At 34.0% G+C, this 25027-nt stretch overlaps 1 protein-coding gene across 3 annotated transcripts in view; it reads left to right on the top strand.

Annotated features, from left to right (window-relative positions):
- Nucleotides 1-25027, top strand: part of LOC145260539 (serine/threonine-protein kinase D3-like) — a 370628-nt gene that overhangs the window by 242110 nt on the left and 103491 nt on the right. For all 3 annotated transcript variants that reach the window (XM_080118751.1, XM_080118754.1, XM_080118753.1), the window contains exons 5-10: nucleotides 751-976; nucleotides 2077-2163; nucleotides 2425-2527; nucleotides 5866-5989; nucleotides 8294-8371; nucleotides 21001-21262. In XM_080118751.1, the coding sequence (XP_079974877.1) occupies nucleotides 751-976; nucleotides 2077-2163; nucleotides 2425-2527; nucleotides 5866-5989; nucleotides 8294-8371; nucleotides 21001-21262 (880 nt within the window). The remainder of the gene's footprint in view (nucleotides 1-750; nucleotides 977-2076; nucleotides 2164-2424; nucleotides 2528-5865; nucleotides 5990-8293; nucleotides 8372-21000; nucleotides 21263-25027) is intronic.

Here is a 25027-nt window from a genome sequence, read left to right as displayed (position 1 = left end):
GACATATGAAGATTAAAAAAGAAAAAAATCTCTGGTTTGTTGTTGGAGAAATGGTTAATAATTTTGTGGGTACATATCAAGTCAGTTGTTATGAATCCAAGCCCAGAAAAATAAAAGAATTCAGGCTATGCAATAAGAAGTCTTGTTCCTATGTTAATATTTGTTGCTCATTATTTAATATCATAGACTCTTCCAAATGCATCGAAAGTATATTTGAAAATAATAAAGATGAGGTATATTTGAAAATAATAAAGATGAGGTATATTTGAAAATAATAAAGATGAGGTATATCTGACAATGATAAAGATGAGATATATCTGACAATGATAAAGATGAGGTATATCTGACAATGATAAAGATGAGGTATATCTGACAATGATAAAGATGAGGTATATCTGACAATGATAAAGATGAGGTATATCTGACAATGATAAAGATGAGGTATATCTGACAATGATAAAGATGAGGTATATCTGACAATGATAAAGATGAGGTATATCTGACAATGATAAAGATGAGGTATATCTGACAATGATAAAGATGATGTATATCTGACAATGATAAAGATGAGGTATATCTGACAATGATAAAGATGAGGTATATCTGACAATGAAGCTAAAAAAAAAATTATGAAAGTTTTTAAATATACTATTTCAGACATTTTTTTTTTTTGTTTTGGAGGGTGGGAGGCTGGATTATTATTCTTGTTACTATTTTATTTCTATTTATTTACTTTTTTGATTGTTTTAGTCCTTAATTGTTCCCCCCATTGGGCCACCCCTTTCACCGAGTTTTGATGGTCGGAACAATAGGTCAAAGTCATGGTGTGGTCGTCCAATCTGGATTGACAAGCAATATGCTGGCAGAATCAAAGTTCCTCATACATTCAATGTCCACAATTACACAAAACCCACCGTGTGTCAGTCCTGTAAGAAACTTCTCAAAGGACTCTTCAGGCAAGGAATGCAGTGCAAAGGTCAGTTAATTATCAATTTATTTTTTATTTTTTATTTTTTTTTACTTTTGCGTATATAAAATATTGACATTTTATATTGTTTGCAACTGTCATCTGCATACACATCAACAATTGCCGTTTAATTTGTAATTCAAAATCATAGCGTGTTTTTTCTTTGCCACTTTGTGTACATATGGCTGAATTAAGAACAAACTCATAACAGCAGCCAAAACAATCTCATACTAGTCTTATTAATATAACGCAAAATCTTTTCAAATAAAAATTTATCCAATCTGTCACATCTTGGTCTCGTGCTACAAAATCAAAGACAGTGAAAGGGAAGGTTGTAGAGAACAGAGCAAGATATTTATATATTAGCTCATGTCTTTGATTATATCTAAATCTGCCTCAAGTATTTTATATCGGTTTTATCAGTTCAAAGCTATGCACTCAATCATTTGACATTATTTTTCCATAGCTTATTCCCACAACAGAGGCCACTTCCTGAAGGATTTCTGTTTGATTTTTACTGACCCCCTATCTACAATGCATCCTATTTATGACTTGTACACTATTTTTTACTAGTTTATTGACTAGGTAATTTATCCACTAATCTCCAACTATCTTAATTTTGGTTGTGCAGCTATCAGCTTGGCAGCAATTTGCAAATACAATTCAACAATGCCAAGGCATCCATTATTGATAGACTTTTTCTACAATTTTATTTTATTTTTTGTTCAAATGTTTTCATTGCATCACTTGTAAAAAAATTTTGACAAAATTCATCTTCAATTAATATCTTTTTTAGATAATAAAAATGTTACATAGTAAATATAATTAATAATTACACTAAAATTAATCTAAATAATTTCTAGCTTCACTAAAAATGTTGGCAGTAACTGAGCAAACTTTAAATCTTGCTAACATAATAGAATTAAATCAACTATCTTTTGAACTAGTGTTCAGTGAATCCCCAAATCCCTCAAAATGATGACAATCATACTTTATAAGCAATTGTGTGTATGGGTGGATGGGGGGTCAAGTATAACATGTAGTTTTGTTGAAGTATTGTGTTCAGCCATTTACCACAAGATTGTTCACTTTATTGTTGTCCTTTCCAGATTGCAAGTTCAATTGTCATCGTAAATGTTCAAGCAATGTTCCTAACGATTGTGCTGGAGACCTTACAAATCCATGTGGAATAGAAAGTAAGTGCTTTATTAGACCTCTCCCTCTCCCTAGTTATTTTTACTTTTTCTCTTTTCTTTATTTGTCAGTCTTTTCCTCTCCTTTTTTCTCTTTCTCTTTTTCGTTCTCTGCCTGTCTGCTATTTTCTGTTTTCTTTCTATTTTTCTTTTCTAATCAGATATGTCCAATAGATTGTTTAATTATAAGCATGTTACGAAAGATAGATCTTCTAAAACTCTTGATGGATATTATTATTATAAGAGATTTTTTTTTAATTATAGATTTCTTAGAATCGGTTGATAATTCTGAAAATGAAGGCCTTAATGACACAGAAACATCAGACTATGGAGATGATGAATTCGTTACACAGAAACCTCCACTCAGGTGAGAAAATTGTTTCTCTTCACACTTCCAATCACATTCTTTATTTGTTGACATTAATTTTGTTATTGATGCGAGTTCTCCACTTTTTAGTGCAATTCTACAATTTTGGAATCCAGGAAACAGATCACGAGAATCTCCTCTGGTTCTATTTTTAGATTGATTTTTTTTATGTCTAAGAAAGTCTGATTTTTGCCAAATAATTAAAACTGTACTATATTTTTTTTTATGTCTAAGAAAGTCTGATTTTTGCCAAATAATTAAAACTGTACTATATTTTTTTTTATGTCTAAGAAAGTCTGATTTTTGCCAAATAATTAAAACTGTACTATATTTTTTTTTATGTCTAAGAAAGTCTGATTTTTGCCAAATAATTAAAACTGTACTATATTTTTTTTTATGTCTAAGAAAGTCTGATTTTTGCCAAATAATTAAAACTGTACTATATTTTTTTTTATGTCTAAGAAAGTCTGATTTTTGCCAAATAATTAAAACTGTACTATATTTTTTTTTATGTCTAAGAAAGTCTGATTTTTGCCAAATAATTAAAACTGTACTATATTTTTTTTTATGTCTAAGAAAGTCTGATTTTTGCCAAATAATTAAAACTGTACTATATTTTTTTTATGTCTAAGAAAGTCTGATTTTTGCCAAATAATTAAAACTGTACTATATTTTTTTTTTATGTCTAAGAAAGTCTGATTTTTGCCAAATAATTAAAACTGTACTATATTTTTTTTTATGTCTAAGAAAGTCTGATTTTTGCCAAATAATTAAAACTGTACTATATTTTTTTTTATGTCTAAGAAAGTCTGATTTTTGCCAAATAATTAAAACTGTACTATATTTTTTTTTATGTCTAAGAAAGTCTGATTTTTGCCAAATAATTAAAACTGTACTATATTTTTTTCATCACTATTTGGATTTTATTTCTCTTTTCATCTATATTTCTCTTCATCCTTTATTTCTTCCTCTTTGTTTTATCCTGCCCTTTTAGTTTATTTCATAAACCATTTACTACCTCCATATCAACCAGGATACAATTGTGTACTCATTTGGGTCTCTGCTATCCTCGTGATTACCACTATAACTGTGACAACAATTGATCTCCATATGCTTGTCCGTGAGATCTCACTCTCCTCACCCTGCTGTGATTTGTCGTGTAGTGAAGTATGTTTCACAGTTTTCCGGGAAGTCTCACTCAGCTATACCTGGGATAAATCTTTACATTATGGTCATTACACACTCTGATTGACTACCAACTCTTTTCAGCCTCAGTTTGAATTTCAGCTGTAGTTTTTGCTTTCAAGTTTTGTTTGTTTATAGCCAAAACAAATCACCTCAATTTCTTTGATAGACTTTCTTCATTCCAAACACATTGTCACATTATTATAGTTCTCTCTAAAAACATTTATTTTGCCTTGAATGCTAAGACTTCAAATGACTCATGTTGGAGATAGGGTTAGGGATGAATGACTTTTTTCTCATATGCACTTGATGGGTTTATCTTAAGTAGTTTTCAGTTATTTTTGCACCTTAACACACACAAGAGTAGGAGTAGTCTGAAAAAATCATCTGAATTTCAGTATTTTTTTCTTTACTCACATTCATGGTTAAGTTATTTCTTTTTTATCTTCAGTTTATGGAATTTCAAATAACTTTTATTCAATAATATTGTGCATAATTTACTCATTTCACATTAATCCAGCCGCGTAACAGAATTTATTTACATTAAACAACAATGCACCGAACAGATGTACACGTGTCACTTCCTATACGTGAAGAATAATGAAATGTGGACTTAGCCAATTTATGTCTTTTGTGGATCATGTCTGTTTAGTAACCATGTGGGTAGATCAATGAGAGATTGCTCCATTGTCACATGATCTAATCCTCCATGCACAAGGTCCTGGATATGACCTTAAACTATATCCAGTGGTGAGGCCCCAGCTTGTGGGCTTTGGGGAGTGTGGAGCCACCCTTTAATTACCATTGCTCCCAGGTCCACTCTGACCCAGAGTGGTAGTACCTGTTAGGGTTCCAACTATGGGTTAAATAGAAACCAACATGGAAACAACAAATATATTCTATTAGAAAAATTTTTCTTCAAAATCTTTGGATTCGGCATTAAATAACCCGGAAAGGGTTGATATGCCGTAAAACAAAAACAACCAACCAATCCATGCACAAAAAAACAGATTCAACAGTCAAGTCAATTTACTGAGGCAATATTTGGGATTTATTGAAGTTGATCTGTAGATTCTATAACATTTTCTTTTATTTAAAACTTGATATAAAAATTCTTGATTAAAACAAGAAATGCCCTAAACAAAATCTTCACTAAAATGAATTCTATCAACACATTTTTAACTCGTATTAAGATGTGCCTATTCAATCTATGTATTTAGTGATGAAAATGAAAAATACGGTTTCAAACTTGATTGTGATAAACTGACTAATGGGAAAGTCTCTTGCAGATAAGTTAATGGACACCTTTAAAATTAGATGCATTTATTCAATTTGGAAATGTGATTTCAAGCTCAAATCTTTATCATCAAAAATGCGGTTTCAAAATTGTTTGATATTAAAAGCAATTTAACCTTGCAAGTTTGATCTAGTGATTTGATTTTGTTCAAATTCAACTCTGGTGGTTTGCATCCAACTTCCCTCCGACCTTCCATCTCATAGCTGTCTGCATTTTACAGTTTTAATTATTCAGACAAAAGAAAATTCCTCTTTGCATAAAACTGTTAGAAATTGCATTCATTGCTTTCATAGAATAAGTATTCAGTTTTTATAGTGAATCCAAAATGAAGTCTCGATGAGGATGACTGGATTTAGTTTTCAGATTGTCATTCTATGATAGTTTTTTTTTTCATTCGTACTTAAATTGCTTCATAAAAATTAGAAGTTCAGGGGGAAAAAAAACTTTAAGCATAAAAACATTTTTCAAAATGTCTGCATTTGGCATTAAATAACCCAAAAAGGGTTGATATGCCATAAAACAAAACATATCATATTAAAGCATATTGTACGATCAGGCAAAGGCACCCCTTTCCTCCCCCAGTAAAGTATAAGATTCTAATATACAAAATATCTATTTTATTCCATTCTAATGAATCCTGTTTCTAGATGCAGTTTGAAGACAAAAATATGCATCTGTCATTGTGCGGCACAGTACTTTTCTTTTCCAGAACCCAGTGCCTCTTCCTTTGTTGTTTACCTCTATTCAGGCCCTATTGCAGATTTTCTTATAACTAGACCACTCTCATTTCCTTCCTCTTGATTACCTGATCTATCTTCATCTGATGCTCTTTTTTATTATTTTATTTGTATTCCAGTCCAACACACAGCACAAATATTCCACTCATGCGTATCATCCAATCAGTAAAACATACCAGAAAAGCCGGATCAAATATTTTCAAAGAAGGTTGGATGGTGCATTTAACAGACAAGGATCAAGTGGTGAGTTGAACCAAACATTTCTCATTTCATCTTATTTTTTTTATCTATTATCCTAAACTAAAAAAAAAAAAATGCTCAAACAGAAAATTATTTAAAACTACATTTGTCTCCTTATGGAGATTAAAATCCAGATAATAACAAACTTTGTCTGGAATCCTTAGTTTAATTTTGATCGAAGTCCATTGCATTTTGATTCTAGAAAATGTCTGAAATTACTAGGGAATCTTAAGAAATTGAAATTTAGGAAATTTTTCTTCATTAGTGTTCACTAACTATGGATTAAATTCAATACAATGAATATTTCTGATTCTTTAAATGAGTGCCCATATTATGTTCTCTAAAACCCTTTAAAATGCTCAAAAGAAAAAGCCCCCTAAAATTTCAAGAATATTAACTGATGTCGAATACAGTTAAAATTTCACAGAAATTAGGTGTGTGAATATACTTTCACTAATACGCTTGAAAGATATGAATTAAATACTTAGATTAGACTCTCAACCTTTTAAAATAATTTATCTTGAAAAAAAATTTGAAATTATATCGATTTACTTTGACAATGATATTTTCGTTTTTAGTAAAGAGTGATATTCTACCAACAAAATTGACCATTGAACAGCCACATGTTTTAGCTTGAGTTGACTAAAAAAATTGTTTAAAAAGGTTACCAGTGTCATCTACATGCCTTTTGGATTATTCAGACTATTATCATTTTGAATGTTATTCTCAATATGTTTGCCAATGTAACCTCTGACTGGCAAGTATGTCTGTCAAACTGGAATTGATACAGAATTTTAAAAAAAAAACCCTTTACTTGATCCACAGGGGTACCTTGCTCTCATTCCATCAGCCATGACTAAAAAATCTTAAATAATTTGTAATTATATTTTATTATATAAAAGAAAAAAGTGCTATATTTGCTTGGAAAAGGGCATAGTACTGCAAGAGAAATCTTCTATTAATTACAAAATGTATCTGCGATTGCTTGGTGACTTTCCAAATCAAGTAGGATTTTCCTTAAGGAATAAAAACCACTTGACCCAATTTTGCATTGCTTTATTTAAAACCTTGACATGAAGAGCAATTTAACTTTTCTTTATTAATTTGAGGAATTATATATTAGCAGGATCCATCATCCATTATATTTTGCTGCCACGCATTCAATGACTGTCCATCATGATTGCAGACCCATATTATTGCACTGCCTTTTGATTAAACTGAGACTTTGCTTAATGTAGTTCGTTTATGAGGGTCTGTATGTGAAATCCTTGTAGAATTTTGTGACAAAATTCTATTCTGTTGACATCTGGTACAAATGTAGGACCCACAATTATTGTACCATATTTAGATATAACAGACACTACACTTTCATCCCAACCCAAAGATCAAAGTGTATTTTATTTTGAATTTCATATTTGACACATTGAAAATTTCCTTTTCTGAATTGCATCTTTGGCGATCATCTTTTAAAAGTTAGGTGGAATGCTAATGTACACCTGAAAATGTTTTAACATTTTTATAATAATGAATGAAATCTGAAACCATTTACTAATTCTTCTGAAATTTTCAAGCAGATTCTATACATTATATAGGCTGTATATACTAATTATGAGATATGTTTAAACTGAAATTGAAGGCAGCATCTCTTAATCTAGGAAGCAAGACATTTCATTAACATGTTCTGATTATGTCATAGTGTAAACACAAAAGATTGTACGGATATTCTTCCTATTCCTTGTACATTTTTGCAACATTAAGCAGCTGAAATGCTTAGAACAGAAAATCATTTGCATTTCAAAGTAAGCAAAAAGAAATTGCAGAATAAATTATCTGCCAATGACCTTTTTAGAATTTATTATCCAAAATTTGATAAGGTTTAACAGATATCACCTGGAGTTAAGAAAGCTCTAGAAAATAGTAAATAGTTCACAAAAGTCCAGAAAATACTCTAGAAGATTAATACATAGGGTTGACCATAGCCCTGAAAAATGCTGGTTGTGTCCTGGGTATGTAATGGTTTTGTAATGGGTTTGTATGTTGAATGGAAACTAATCCCCTAGAAAAAAAATACAAAAAAAAGCTGAGAATATTCTGATGTGACACTTTTTTCTTTTCCTTTATAATACCTCTTTATATTGGATTGATTTTTATGCCTAAAACATTTCGGCAAAAATTAATTGTATCAAATTTTATTTTTGTGACAAAGCCTCTTTCTGGTTTTATCACCCATTATTCACAATGTCATTTTATAATTTACTAGTAATATTTTTATCTTTTTTAAATTTAAAAACTTTTTTTTCCTTTTAGCGAAGACGTCATTATTGGAGACTTGATACGAAAAGCATTACACTATACCAGAATGAAACAACCACAAGATATTTTAAGGTAAGACATTACTAATCTCTTTATCACATTCCAGTCGTGTCCATTAATTTCTCACTTCATCTGTCTCAAAGTTGCAGATAAAAAAAAATTGTTTCTTTTGCAAGATTGACATGCATAGTCAAATTGCGAGAAAAAAATGTTTTAAGTTTTTTTTTTTTCATCATACTAATATTATTTCTGCTACTGTTATCTATTATACCTGATGATTATTTTCTGCAGTTTTGTTTTCTCCAGTTGCTGAACGTGTATTGCCATCTGTTTAATCCCCCAGGTTTTTTTAGATGTTCTTATGGCTGAGTTTTGCTCTACCAATTCCATGAAACTTGTAATTATAGGATCTACTCAGGCAGTCTGTCAAATGTGGGCTGGAGTTTGTGGTTTATTGGATTGTACTGTACCTCACACAATAGTTCATGGGGTTGAGGACAGGGGCAGATGTTGGAACTAGTGAAGTCATAGAAGTACTCAGATGTGGGGTTTATCAAAGATGTGACACAAGACTGTTTTGCTGCTACACTATCGTCTTCTACATAGACATGTTCTTTACTCCATGCTCGACAGCAATTGAATACAACCATCTGAATTAGATTTCGTTTTTGAAAATGTGGGGTGATATGGCATGACCTTCACTGAAAACATGCTCAGTGGGCATAGCAGTTTGAGAGAACTTCGTCTTCATGATGCTCAAGACTTTGCGCAAACTGTACACTAGCCACCTGTTTTGGGTATCCTTCCTGCAACTGACAGGTTCTTTTCATTTGCGAAGAATCTAAGTATTCTTGGATCAACTGGTTGTTTCATCCAATTTAGAATTTTCCTGCTTTTCCTAAGATTGATTTCATGGACTTTAGTAAGTAGTTGGCCCTTGTGGCTCTCATATAAGGAGTAGCACTGATTCTCATTAAGTGCTTTGTTCATAGTTGCCATCTCTTTTGGTGAGGTCAGCATTACCTTGCAAGGATATGCCGCAATTTATTATTTTAGCTTCTCAATTTTGTTGTACGAATAACTGCTTTGATCCTTGTCTCCACATCGTGATCACAATTCTCTAGTTTACGTCTCACAAGTACTGAGCTGCAGCTTAAAGTTTCAAGGCCCTGTTGACGGGGCATTAGAATACACTGACTGCACTCCCTGCAGAGGGTAAAAGTTGCTCAATGAGGCTACCTGTTGGCTGTGGGTGGCGACCCGTGACACTTTGGAACGGAATCCTTGTGATTGAAGGTCTTTTAGGACGAGTTTATGAGCCTCCTTTTCCCAACACATCACTTTAGCCCTTACCTTGGTTAGACGGGCAGTCGGAGGGGCCCGATCTGATCAATCAGCTAGTCAGGTCAAGCCCTACATCTACTATCAATGGTTTGGACTGAACTGAAAATTTTAAAATTAGTAAAAGAAATCCTCTCAAACAAAACCATACAAACTAACAAAACTTCACCCCCAAAGTAGACGTTTGAAAGCGCTGGCCAAGGGTCAATCAGCAAGTATAGAACCCAATTCCGACGTGGCTGCAAACAACTTTTTCAACTCTAGATTCGGGTAGTGAAATTTGGGTAATGACAGATGCTTGGTATTTCTTACTTGACTGAGTATACTGCCTGTGTAGCCCTGACTCTGTCAAGGTGAATCGGTTTCCCACTTGACAAGTCCCAATATCAGGCTCCGAGATGGGTGGGGAACACAGCCAACAAAACTCTTATCCATATTTATGTCAAAACCAAACAAAATCCCAAATGCTCCTTATCGGACTCAGAAAGTGAAGAAAATTCAGATTTCTCCAAGTACTATGTATTAGAATCACTGGATGAAACTCTGATGTCAAAATTGTCTCCTTTTCTCATCAAAAAAGTGCTAACCAGGAAAATAAACCCAAAAATGGTTAAAAAAAAAACAAAACAAAAGATGGTAACCTATTAATCGAGATTGAGACTAAGCTAAAGCCTAAACTTAGAAAATATGAAAACTTACCATAACATTAACATTAAAGTCACCCCACACAATAGACTAAATCAATCCAAAGGAGTTATCCGAAGCCGGAAACTACCATTTGCTTCACCAAAAGAAATCCAGAATGAACTGAGCAAACAAGTAGTCATTAAAATCTATAAAATAATCTAAAGAAAAATCCAGAAAAAATACCAATCCATACTTATATTATCACATTTAACACTCCAAAAATTCCACTTAAAATTAAAATTGGTTACACCATAGAACCAGTTGAAATATACATCCCAGATCCTCTGAAATGTTTCAAGTGTAAAAAATTTGGTCACCATAGAGGTGTCTGCAGAGGTCATCCCACGTGCGCTAAATGTGGCTTTAAAGAAATAAGTCATAATAAACAAGAATGTCATGAGTCCAAATGTATAAACTGTCAAGGCGAGCAACCTGTCTATTACAAAAAACTGATCGCTGGAAAACTGAAAAAGAAATCTTAGCCACAAATCATAAACAAAATATACCTAATTACTAATTCCAGTTCTAGATCCCCAAACAAAAAAAAACAAAACAAAAGACCAAACAGAAGACAAGCCAAAAGCAGAAAAAAAAAACAAAGCTAATTGAAAAGCTTCAACAACTTACACTTAATCCATACCTTATATCAACACCAATACTAAAACTCGTTATCAACTTGAAGACCTAAAAAAAACAAAAAAAAACACAGAGTATCATAACCCCACCACCAATGATCTATAAACCAGTATTTCTTCAATGGAACATTAGAGGTGAAAAGGCTAATTTCAACAAATTGAACTTCTCATTGCCTTTTTTCACCCAGCAGTCATATGCCTACAAAAAACTTATAAGAAAATTCAGAACACACTACATATCAAACGATACACAACCTATGACTATATACACAAACAAGGAAACAGCTTCCAGAGGAGTAGCCATTCTGATTAACAATATTATTCAACGTGAAACGAAACTGAATGCAACACTACAAGCTGTTGCAGTAAACATCAGTCTAAGAAAACCGCTAACAATAACTATACCTGCCACTTAACGAAAACTTAAATAAAACAGACTTCAACTTATTGATCCAACCACTCCCTAAACCTTTTATTCTCATGGGTGACTTTAATAGCCACAATGAACTTTGGGGAAACAAACAAGCATAAAAGGTAAAATTATCGAAAATTTTCTAGATGAAAACAAACTGTCTGTTTAACAACGCAACAAACAAACACCTATCTTCACCTTAGCTCTGGAACACTCTTGGCTAATGACCTCACTATATCCGAACCCAGCATCTTCACAGAATATAAATGGAAAGTACATCATGAGACCTGTGGGAGTGACCACTTCCCAATCATCCTAGAAGGTCAAGAACCAGAGAACAACACTAAAACACCCCGATGGAACTTGCATAAGGCCAACTGGGAAGATTTCAGAAAAATGTGCCACACATACCTAGTGCAAGAAGCTAATTCAAGAAAAGATGACATCATCCACTTCAACATTCTAAATATTATAGCTGAGAAAACTATTCCTAAAAGCTCCTCATCAATAAGATATAAAAAGCCTTGGTATAATAAAGATTGCAAAGAAGCACTCGGATCCAGACGAACAGCACTCAGAAAATTTAATAGCTAACCAACTAAAGAAAATTTAGAAAATTACAAAAAAAAAAATAGAGCCAAAGCTCGTGGAACCATTAAGCAAGCTAAGCAATCAACATGGAAAACTTGTGTCAGCAAACTAAATTCAAACACCAAACCTAAGGAAATATAGAACATGATAAACAAAATTACTGGGAAATACACTAAACAAGCTAATAAACGTCTCATCCATAACAATAAAATAGCCTATCCTGCCTTGACAGAGTACAAAATAGACTTTGTGGCTTAGTGGGGGGATGCCCTTTTCTCAACCCTGCAACCTCTCTCCCACAGAAGAGACGTTGCAAGCCTATCCTTGTTTTATCGTTATTTCCATGGCAGGTGCTCGTCTGAACTCCAATCTCTCGTCCCCCTAGACAATCTTTCACGAAAAACACCCGTCTAGCTGAATCCACTGTGAAAAATTTCCCCCACTCTTTATCTGTGCCTAAATCAAAACGTGGATTCCATGAACAAAGCTTCTTTCTTAGAACTGCACACCTGTGGAACTCTGTTCCGTCTGCCTGCTTCCCACCTGACTACAACCTGGATGTCTTCAAGTCCAACGTAAACAAATTCCTAATGAACCGCCCCCTTAAGTAAACACTTTATCAAATCTCCACACTAACGTAATGTACTTGCAATAACCCTTATCCCTGAGTGGCTTCCGGGCCTTGATAAGTGGTGATCACTGTGTAAAAAAAAAAACAAAAGAAAACAATATCAAAATCACTAAGAAAGAAAAAATAGCTGAAATCTTAGCAGAAAACTTTGCCAAAAACTCCTCACCAACTAATATAGGAACAATGAATTCCAAATCATCAAAAACCAAACAGAACAACAACAAATCTGCTTCCACTCAGTCAACAGTGAATACTACAATCAAATCCTTACTATGTACGAATTAGAAGAATCTCTCAAAAACACCCATAATTCAACAGCCGGACCCGATGAAATCCCATATTATCCTAAAAGAATTGCCAATGAAATCAAAAGAATACCTCTTCAAAATTTTCAATGATATCTGGATCAATGAAAAATTCCCTGACACTTGGAGACACGCCATTATAATTCCCATACCTAAACCTTCAAATGACCCCTCAGATGCAATAAACTACCATCCAATTGCACTTTACAAGCTGCATCTGCAAAACTCTCGAGTGAATGATCAATAGATGACTAACCTGGTATCTAGAAATCTCTGAACACCAAGCAGGCTTCCAAAAGGGCAGAAACCCTATTGACCACATCATAAATTTGGAAACCTATATTAGAGAAGTCTTCATCCTCAAAGAACATGTAAGTTTTTTTTGACATAGAAAAAGCCTTCAATACCACTTGGAAGTACGGAATATTAAGACCTGTATGAACTAGGTCTAAAAGGCAGAATGCCAACATTTATCAAAAACTGAGTGATAGAACCTTTCAAGTAAGACTAGGAAACATCAAAATCTCAAAAACAAGAACTGGGAGTTCCCCAAAGTGGATTCTTTCAGTCACACTTTTTAATGTGAAAATGAACAATATAGCTAATAACATAAACTCCAGAACAAACTATGTCATCGATGTTGACGACCTCTAAGTTTTAAGGCCAAACATATGAACACTATTGAACGATACCTACAACTATGCATCAACAAAATAAGCAACTGTGCTATCAAAAACGATTTCAGCTTTTCTCAAGCAAAAAAAGAAATGTGTCCGCTTCTGCCAACAAGAAAAATGCATCTTTACCCTGAGCTAAAAATTAACAATAAACTAACAGTTACAAATCAATACAAATATCTTGGAATCACCTTTGACAAAAAACTCATCTTCACACCCCACATTAAATACTTAAGAAAAAAATGCAACCAAAGGATGCAACTGGGGAGCTGATCGTAAAACAATTCTAAAACTCTACCAAACACTGATAAGATCAAAGTTGGACTATGGCTGCTTTATCTACGGTCCAATAAGAAAATTCTACATTAGAGAACTCAACACAATTCACCACCAAGGACTCCGACTAGCACTTGGAGCATTTACCACTACACCAGTCAAGAGTCTCTATGCAGAAATGAATGAACCTACACTTGAAATGAAACGGACAAAATTAGCCCTACAATACTATACAAAACTTGCATCTAACACCTCGAGCCCTATATACCAGTGTCTCTCACCCCAGACACCAAACCCTATTACAAAAAAAAGAAAAAGCAATCAAGCCTTATGGTCTCCACATGAAAGAAATAAAAGATGAAGCCAAAATTAACATCTTGCAAATCCACAAAGCTTCTACACTCAAACATCTACCCTGGCTTTCCAAAACCTCTGTAAACCCACCCAAACATCCAAAACATACTACTATACTATTAAATCTCTCAAAATACCCCAAATACAACACAATTAAACTCATCTTTATGGAAAAAATAGATGACATCCTTCATGACTATCCAGATTATGAACACATTTATACTGACGGAGCTAAAACCAAAAAAAAAAAGTCAGAAACTCTATTTATCGGCAAGAAAAATCCAAAATGCCTACCTGATAGGTCTTCCATCTTCAGTGTTGAAGCTTCAGCAATAAACCTGGCTCTTAATATTGTAAGTGCCAATCAAGCAAACAAGTTTATAATATTTTCGAAAGAAAAGAACACTCGCAATCCGCTAATAACTAATCTATTAAACAAACTTGATTTTCTTCATATTCAAAAACAAATCATCCGATACTGGATCCCAAACCATATTGGCATCCTAGGAAACACAAAAGCTGACCTAGCTGCTAAAGAGTCACTAAACCTGGAAATATCCAACATAAAAATCCCCTACAGTAACTTTAAACCAACCATAAACCTATACATCAAAACAAAATGTCAACAACAATGGAACACTTATACAAAAAACAAGCTACAAGAAATCAAACCTACACTTGGAGAATGGAGTCCCAAATCTAAACTAAACCGGAAAGAAGAGGTGATTATTACAAGATTAAGAACAGAGCACACGAATATCACCCACTCATTCCTATTAAAAGGAGAAAATCCACCCGAATGCCTACCTTGCCAAGAAAGCTAAACTGTTAAACATTTTCTAACTTGCATTGACCTAGCTCCCCTGTGCCAAAAACACTACAGCACTAACAGCATTAAAGATCTTTTTGAAAATATAAATGGAAAAACAATTCTAAATTACTTGAATGAGGTAAATCTCTTTTCCAAAACATAAATCTACCTTAAAAAAAAAATTTCAACCCAAATCTTTTACTCTAATTTCACCTCGACATACTGAAAAATAAAGAACACCTATTTTACTAAGACAAACCCCAATAAAATAAAAAAAATTTTTTTAAAACTTATTTAGCCTTAAATGACCATGCAGCTGTTGATAGGCCAATAAACCGAACAACCTAAAATTTCAAAGTTTTTTTTAATATGGCACAAATCATTGTGGTGGAGATCATTCTCTTCTGATATTTGTGTGCTTTATAGTCTCCATCTCTCAAACCCATCAATAATACAGAGAATCATCTGTTGCACTTTATCATAATTTAAATACTTGAAAAGATTCTTAAAGAATATATCCAAAAAATTATCCGAAACAGCCTGGAGATACATTTCATGAAGAAATCCAATTAGTATCCTCTTTTGTTTGATAATTTTTCCCCATTGTCTTCATTTCCAAAAAGCAATCTAAATCTTTGAATGATTCATCAGAATTTCAGACATCTTTGTTCTATTTAATATCTCTCTCGCTCTCTCTCTCATATATATATATATATATATATATAATGAGAGAGATATTGATGTTGATATGTTGAGCCTGGTTAGTACCAGATGGGTGACCATTTGGGATTTCTAGGCATTGTATGTGTTCTCCACTTATCTCGGCATTTGTTTCCAGTCGTCTTGTACTTCACTTGCCACTGGTATTTAACAATGTCGAATCAGGAGAAGTGTGATTGGAGATTGCGCACTTCCTGCCACAAAAATTCACGTGCAAGCAACCTTTGTGAGTATCCATAGTCTGTTAAAGACTGAAAGAGCCCTGTATAGATAGATGTGTATGCATTCCTCGTAATTATTTATTATAATTAGTTTGAAAAACTTTGACGAAGAGAAATGTTGACTGCAAACAGGAAATATGAAAGCTTCAATTGAATCTGCATATTTAGAAATGAATATGCAATTTCAAATGATGCATGATCTACAGACAGAATTATCTCTTATAAAAATGCTGACAGACCAACAAAAATGCCATTTCAAATTTGAGAACTAGGTCAAAAATGCTGTTCACACATATGGCAATACAAAAAGTTCGTAAAAATCTGTGCCATCTGTAATAACATGAAAAAATTTTCTATAAAGTTTTTGACAATTTTCCAGAGCAAAGAGAAATATTAAATATCTACCATAGAAATGCCATTAATTTGAAATTTTCAATCAAATCATGTTTCTTCTTTCTCGGTAGTAAAGTAGTTAATCCTAAGTTTTTACCCCATCTTTTTCTGTAACTGAAATTTTTTTCTATTAATTTTTTCATTTTTTTCTATGCCTTCCAATCACAATATTTCAATTTGGTTTCAATGTGACGATGACATTGAAGTTAGGTTCTAAGTTAAGTATCACAGACAAAACTTTATTTTCATTATACTTAAAATCTTTTAATGTTGATGCATAAATCTTTGCAAAACAAAAACAATGATATCAAATCTATTGTTCAAAGTTTGTTGGAAATTAATCATTTGCCATCTTGTGTGCCAAGATCAAATTTTCAGTGTATAACTAAAAATGTACACTTTAAACAAGTGAAAAATTCTTACAAAGGTAATTTTTATCTCCTGGTAAATGAAAACTAATTATAATAGAAAAAATAATTATTAGATGAAGACTAAATACATGGCAAATTCTCGAAACAAAATCATGCAAAAATAACACAGAAACGAAACTTTGCTCATATGATTCAATTTCAGCATAATCTTCATAATGATTCATAGCACAGATCAAGTTAAATGTTTCTTTTCATAGTATACAAGCAGGTCATCCAGGCCATCCAGCATTGCCCATTCGTAAAATACGCTTACATATGGTATTTTGATTTATGCAGATTTCGTATTTATTGTATTATATTGGACCCAGTGTATAGTAATGATTTAAAAAGTTAAAACAAAAAAATTGTGCACCACCACCAAGAATTAAAACCAAAACGTTTAGCTTAGGATTTACTTTTTCCTTTGATATTGATGCCTGAACTATCAAGATATGTTTGCTGCAAGGCTAAAAATTTAAACATGGACCAATAGCTATTACGTTCTGCATGCATATTTGTATTACTGTTTGACCTTCACTTTGCAAATTCCATTTTTTTTTTTTTTTAATTTTTACTTTTGCACCAATTTACCCAAATATAAAATTTCACATGGGTTTGAATATTCTATATATCAAGTTTTATGCCTGTAGACCAAAAAATGACTGGAGTTTGGTAAACAAAATTTGTTGAACAATTATATATGCATACATAAATAAATATATATATATATATATATATATATATATATATGTGTGTATATATATATATATATAGGAAGTTTGTTCACTATAACCCTTTTATGCAAATATTATGTAAGTATAAATCATGTAGAATATCTGCATGAATATAATTATATGTAATAATTAACTATGATCATCCCATAAGAAAACCGACAAAACTAATAGGGAATTAATTAAAATGATTGTTTAAAAGAATATGCAAATTAGTTAGATCTTTTGCAGATGAATGCAATTTCAACATCCATATATAACAAAGTTGTATTTTCTTTTTAAATAAATAGAAAAAATGGTTTTCAATACACAACAACAAAAATTATAGGAGTATAGATCAACAAAAAAGATTTGGTTCATGTTAAAATAGAAACCGAATTAGATATGACAAAATTTCACCAAGTTTTGAACTTGGATTGTTTTTGCATGTGAAAAAAAAACAACTGAACATTTAAGTGGCCGTTTTTCTTTAACATGAGGCTATTTTTATATACATAGATGCAATATTGCGCACATTAAGTTGAAAGACACCAATATTTTTTTTTTTTTTTAAATCATCTATAACCCGGAAAAACAACCATTAATGACACGCAAAAAAAAGAATTGTACATTTATTAAAAGAAAAGAATAAATTGTTTACTTTCAAATTTTATCAAAGTGACCTAAAAAAAAAATAAATTAGGATAACTAAGTTGACCTTTAAGAAAATTTCACTATACTTACCCATTTTCACACACTGAACTGGTTGGTTTGTGAGACCTAGTTCCACACCCTGTGAGACCTTATTAAAACTTTATATATCTTTAAAACAATGTTTGGCTCTGTTAAAATATTTACCATCCATCCAATTATTATAGCTACTCTCAATCCAATCGATAAGCTTTAAATGTATCTTTTTTTTTTTTTTTTTTTTTTTAACAAGGTGGTCACCACTTATCAAGGTCCGGAAGCCACTCAGGGATAAGGGTTATTTCAAGTACAGTATGTTAGTGTGGAGATTTGATAAAGTGTCTACTTAAGGGGGCGGTTCATCAGGAATTTGTTTACGTTGGACTTGAAGACATCCAGGTTGTAGTCAGGTGGGAAGCAAGCAGACGGAACAGAGTTCCACAGGTGTGCAGTTCTAAGAAAGAAGCTTTGTTTATGGAATGTACGTTTTGATTTAGGCACAGATAAAGAGTGGGGAAAATTTTTGACAGTGGATTCAGCTAGATGGGTGTTTTTCGTAAAAGATTGGCGAGGGGGGACGAGAGATTGGAGTTCAGACGAGCACCTGCCATGGAAATAACGATAAAACAAGGATAGGCTTGCAACGTCTCTTCTGTGGGAGAGAGGTTGCAGGGAAGAGAAAAGGGCATCCCCCACTAAGCCAAAAAGTCTATTTTGTACTCTGTCAAGGCAGGATAGGCTGTTTTTAGCAGTTCCTGCCCAGATATGGCAGCAGTATTCCATTCTTGGACGTACTTGGCTTTTATATAGATAGAGAATTGCATCAGTAGTGAGATATCTTCTGGAGCGGTAGAAGGATCCCACCATCTTTGCAGCGACCTTGGCAACAGATGTGATGTACGTGTTCCATTTCAGATCAGGAGTGAAGGTCAAGCCCAGAAGCTTGTCAAAACATGGGGCTTCTCCTAGACGAGAGCCATCCATTTCAATTGATGCCAGATGGGGATCAGTGTTGATGTAAAGATAGGAGTTTGGTTTCAGATGCATTAAAGGTAACCAGCCACGTCTTCCCCCCCCCCCACTGAACCACGTGCTCGAGATCAGAGGAGAGAGAATCAGAGAGAACTTTCTCATTTACAGCCTTTGATATGTTGATATGTAGATGGTCGTGTCATCAGCATAGATGTCAACGAATGATTTAAGTATGTGTTTAGGGAGATCATTGATGTAGATCAGGAAGAGAGTTGGGCCCAGGATGGACCTTTGAGGGACTCCAGCATTAATACTGCAGGCCTCTGATTTTGTCCATCAACTATTATGAGCTATGAGAGAGAAATGATTTAATGATAGAACATTTCCAATTATACCGTAGCTGGAAATCTTGTGAAGTAGGCCTTTATGCCATACCTTGTCAAAGGCCTTTGATATGTCAAGAGCAATTGCCCTAGAAAGGAAGCCTTTGTCAAGAGATTCACTAATCCTATGAGATATAACCGTTAGCACATCTGCGGTAGATCTTGCAGAACGGAAACCATATTGCGTGTCACTAAGAAGGTTATTTCTGCTGAGGTGGTTGACTATTTCTCTATTTAATATAGATTCCAGCAACTTACTCATGACACACAGGACTTATTGGACTGTACTGAGAGAGATGACTTTTCACCTGAGTTCTTAAATACAGGGCATACTGATGAGGTTTTCCAGGGTGTTGGAAAGCACTTCTCCTTAAGGCAACGCTTAAACAGTTTTGTAAGTATGGGAGCAAGTTCTGGTTGAAGCTTTTTTAACACTATAATTGGGATGCCGTCAGGGCCAGTTGCTTTACTGGAATCAAGGTTCTTGATTAGCTTGGCGACCTCATGCACAGATGTATGTTACCTTGCGTGTTCTGTGTTATATGAGGAAATATGGGGAGTTGATGGCCTTCGTCGCATAGGGTAGAATTAGCTGCAAAGTTCTTGGCTATTTGGCCTTGTCTGATGCTGACGAGATGACCTCTGGTCCATTGATAATGGTTGGAATAGAACGCACACTTTTGTTCAGGATCCTATTTGTTATTTGCCAAAACTGGTGGGAACCAAGCTGCTGATCAACTACTTTGGATTTAACAGACTGGGCATATAGCTCTTGCATTTTTTATTACTCTTTTACAGTGGTTGCTGGCATTCCTGAAAGCAGCTTTAGTCTCTGTGTATCTATTATGTTGGTAGCTATGGAAAAAGTGATTTCTGTGCGCAATGGCAGCAGCACATTCTGGGGAAAACCATGGCTGGCTGTTAGGTTTATGTTGGAATTTTTTAGATGGTATGAATCAGTCTATGCCTACAATTAACCATTCGGTGAGGTTTGATACTATGGAGGACGCATCCTTTTTAAACCATTCGGACATCATCTATCATGAAAAGTTTAGACAATTTGCTTAAATGATTATTTATATTATTTGGATTCTTCAGACTATTGTTCTCATCTCGAGTTTTATTCTCACATTTTGGTTGATATAATATCCAACCTTTGAGTGCATCTTGCATCTCTGGAATCTTTATGAAATAGAGAACAAATTCTTTTGTTTAATCTATGAAGATTCCCAAGTTCGACCAGATTTGCCTGGAATAAAAGGTTGGTTACATCAGCTGAAAAGTTGTGTGAATAACATTTAAGATGAGAAGTCAAATAATTTGAATCATGAGTCGTCATTGCAAAACTTCCAAAACAGAAAAGGATTTTTTTTTTAATGATTCTATTTAAGAATATTCATTCTTTATTTAAAAATATCTTATTTTGTTATTTAAAAATATCTTATTGTTTTGTTAACTTTTAAAAATCTTTTTTACTTTCAGGAAATTCATCTTGAGAAGATATTGTCTGTTGAGCCAGCCAAACCAGAGCAAATAAATACTTTAGGAAAACTTCAGCCACATGTATTTGAGATCCGTCTGTCGAATTTGGTCTACTTTGTTGGGGAAGATAATACATACGGCAAAGATAATGGTGATAATGTTGTCTCGTCATCCGAGAGTGGGGTTGGGCTTGAACAAGCTCATCATTGGGAACAGGCCATTCGACAAGCTCTTATGCCCGTTACATTAAGTGTGAGTGAAGGTATGTAAAAATGATTTACAGTTATAAAATCAGGGTTGCTTTTTTTTTTTCTTTTAGTAAAGAGATTTGTATAATTTTGGTCCCTCGATTTATCAGGGACCTATGTTTTCAGTGGCATCCATGACGATTGCCAGATAATCGTCCATTAGTTTTTCCTGAAATTTTGCCACAAATTATATTTCATTAAATAGATGTGCACAATAAAAAAATTTTTTTTGTGAAAATTCCTGTTGCGTCCCCAGGGGCTCAAAAGAGGTCAAAAATGCTCCAAAACACGTTTTGCACCATAACTTTTGATCCATCCATTAGATTTTTCTGAAACTTGACGAAAATGTGAAGGAAAAGTTGGCTCTTCTCACATTCATCATTTCTTCACTATTTTTTGTGGTGTCCTCTCACATTTATATATTAAGTTTCTTTACAAAAGTAATGAAGACGAAAGTACAAAAACTGTTTTCAGAAAACTTTACAAATGCTCAATATGTGCACTTGTGATTACTCAACATACAACCACTATTTCATTACCATACAATAGCATCTCTCAAATATATATACATCTATCTGTATATATAAAAGGCAAAATGTGTGTGCACATTTTTTGTATGTCCGGCAAAGGCTTTTTTTTGGGGGGGGGGGTTCTCCGTGGGCTTACTATTTTTTTAGAACTTTTTATATACCATCTAGATCATAATATCTAGGATTTGCAAACAAACGCATGTTGCGTCTAGATTTATTTACATCAACTTTTACAAAATTCTTTCTATTTTGGCGCCTCTTGTGTTGGTTTGGCTTTTTTGTATCAATAAAAGGAAACTATATTGAAACGGGAATGGTTCTTCGGCTTTCGTGCCGGGAACGTCCAGAAAGCAATAAAGCTTTGATCAATGCAGGGGAAACAAACCCCTTATATCAGACAATTGCTATTCAATTTGGACAATCCCCTTTTTATGGGAAGCTGGTTTTTCACCCCAACATCTTGGAGAAACAAAACCAGCCAAACTTGGGTAAACCCAAAAAAACTGATAAAGTTAACATTTGACCTCATTAAATTTACGCACATGTCAATTCAGTTTTAATACTTAAATAAACTCACATTTTTCTGTTACTTTCCCTTGCTGGCTGAGTGGGTAACGTGTCAGGTTTTTTTCACACTTTATTTTCCACCTTCGCCTCAAGGCTTCTGGTTCAATCCTACCTACCAAAAATCTTTTTTTCATCTACCCCCCCCCCAACACACACACACGCACCTCCAAACACCCAGGCAACACCGGGCACCCCCACTAAGTATATAATAAAAATTAACGTGCATATATCTGGTGTGCTTATAAGTATTAGGAGAAAGAAAGTAAGGTGCTTGTATTAGAGGTAATAGTATTATTACTCGTCTCCTATCGTTTGTTTTTTTTTGTTTTGTTTTTGTTTTGTTTTTTAGTTTTGTTTCAATAAGTTCAAGTAGTGAATGGCAATTAAATTACAAATCTTGCTGGTTGTTATTAATTCCAAAATTAAAATCACAAAAAAACAACACCTTGAAAAATTGGGCCTACAAAACATTCCCAATTTTACTTCCTAAGTTACTAACTTCGGAAATTAAAAAAAAATGTTTATAAACATTTTAATTTATTTATTGCGGACTATTATCCTCATCTTTTTTAGTTGTTGTTTCATGACGTTTCGGCCAACTATTCTTCTGGCCTTCATCAGGTGGTAACCACGATGGGATAGGAATCTGAATCTTCTGACTGCATTCTCAGCAATTACTGCCATCCACAGTTGTCTCACCACGTTTTTGGCCAAGTAAGCCTCTGGCCACCTTTGGGTAGGATTGAAACCACTATCCATATGGTGCAGTGGATAGACGTTGAATCTCTATGGTTCCAGGTGAGAATTGTCTGAAGATAGCGGTTTCAATCCTACTCAAAGTCAGCTAGAGGCTTCCTTGGCCAAAAACGTGGTGAGGCAACAACTACGGATGGCAGTGATTGCTGAGAATGCAGTTAGGAGATTTGAAGTTCCTGTCTCGTTGCAATTACCACTTGACGAAGGCCAGAAAAATAGTTGGCCAAAACATTGTGAAACAACTAAGAAAAGATGAGGATAATAGTCCGCAATAAAATTAATAAATAAAACTCATCTCAATAATGAATTCCAATTAAAATTTTTTAATACAAATAAAGGGACAAAAGCTTTAGACACTAAAATTGTTTAATTACCTTCGCCCAGGAGGTTATGTTTTTGACCAAGTTTGTTCGTTTGTAATTATCTTTTTATTTGTGTACAGCTTAGTATCGCCATGGATTGACCAATTATCACCAATTTTGGTTAAGATCTCGGTCCTGGTATAATTAAGAACTGATGTAATTTTGGAATGTCAAGGTTACAGGAAAAGTGATTTTGATTGTGTTGATCAAAGAGATCCGCTACTTGGCTCATATTGTAGCCAACAAAATTCAGCATCTTATATTTTATTGACTTTTAAATTTTTATGGAATTTTAATTTCCGATTTAAAATTTTATGCATGAATCCGATGCTCTTTAATAATAATAAGCACCATGCCAAATTTCAGCCTGATGAAATAATTTTTGAGTTTTCAATGTTTCCATGGCAGAACTGCAGAAATATTTCATACAATATGGAAAAGTAAAGGCAAGATAAAACTTTGGCCTATCCTTACATTGTCAGAAAAATCTCTGCAATCTCAAGACTGACTTACATTCATGTTCATTATGAATTCAATATTTGTGACTTATTTTCTTTTTAATTCTCCTCATTGAAGTGTCATTGAGCTTTGCAATGTACAAATATCCGTGCATGAGGTCGCCAAGCTAATAAAGAACCTAGATTCCAGTAAAGCAACTGGCCCTGATGGCATCCCAATTATAGTGTTAAAAAAGCTTCAACCAGAACTTGCTCCCATACTTACGAAACTATTTAAGCGCTGCCTTAAGGAGAAGTGCTTTCCGACTCCCTGGAAGACCTCATCAGTTTGCCCTGTATTTAAGAATTCAGGTGATAAGTCATCCCCCTCTCAATACAGACCAATAAGTCTCCTGTGTGTTATGAGTAAGTTGCTGGAATCCATATTAAATAGAGAAGTAGTCAACCACCTCAGCAGGAATAACCTTCTTAGTGACACACAATATGGTTTCCGCTCTGCAAGATCTACCGCAGATGTGCTGACGGTTATATCCCACAGGATTAGTGAATCTCTTGACAAAGGCTTCCTTTCTAGGGCAATTGCTCTCGACATATCAAAGGCCTTCGACAAGGTATGGCATAAGGGTCTACTTCACAAGATTTCCAGCTACGGTATAACTGGAAATGTTTTCTCAATCATTAAATCATTTCTCTCCGATAGGCTCATAAGAGTAGTGGTTGATGGACAAAAATCGGAGGCCTGCAATATAAATGCTGGAGTCCCTCAGGGGTCAATCCTGGGCCCAACTCTCTTCCTGATCTACATCAATGACCTCCCTAAACACATACTTAAATCATTCGTTGACATCTATGCTGATGACACGACCATCTACGGCAACACATCAAACGCTGTAAATGACAAAGTTCTCTGATTCTCTCTCCTCTGATCTCGAGTGCGTGGTTCAGTGGGGGAAGAGGTGGCTGGTTACCTTTAATGCATCCAAAACCAAACTCCTATCCTTACATCATCAACGCTCTGATCCCCATCTGGCATCAATTGTGATGGATGGCTCTCGTCTGGGTGAGGCCCCGTGTTTTGACAAGCTTCTGGGTTTGACCTTTACTCC

This window comes from Euprymna scolopes, chromosome 36 (genome assembly GCF_053919585.1).
Source record: "Euprymna scolopes isolate OS-2025 chromosome 36, ASM5391958v1, whole genome shotgun sequence".
In the NCBI taxonomy this organism is placed as follows: Eukaryota; Metazoa; Mollusca; class Cephalopoda; order Sepiida; family Sepiolidae; genus Euprymna; species Euprymna scolopes.
This window is presented reverse-complemented; position numbering and strand designations above follow the sequence as displayed.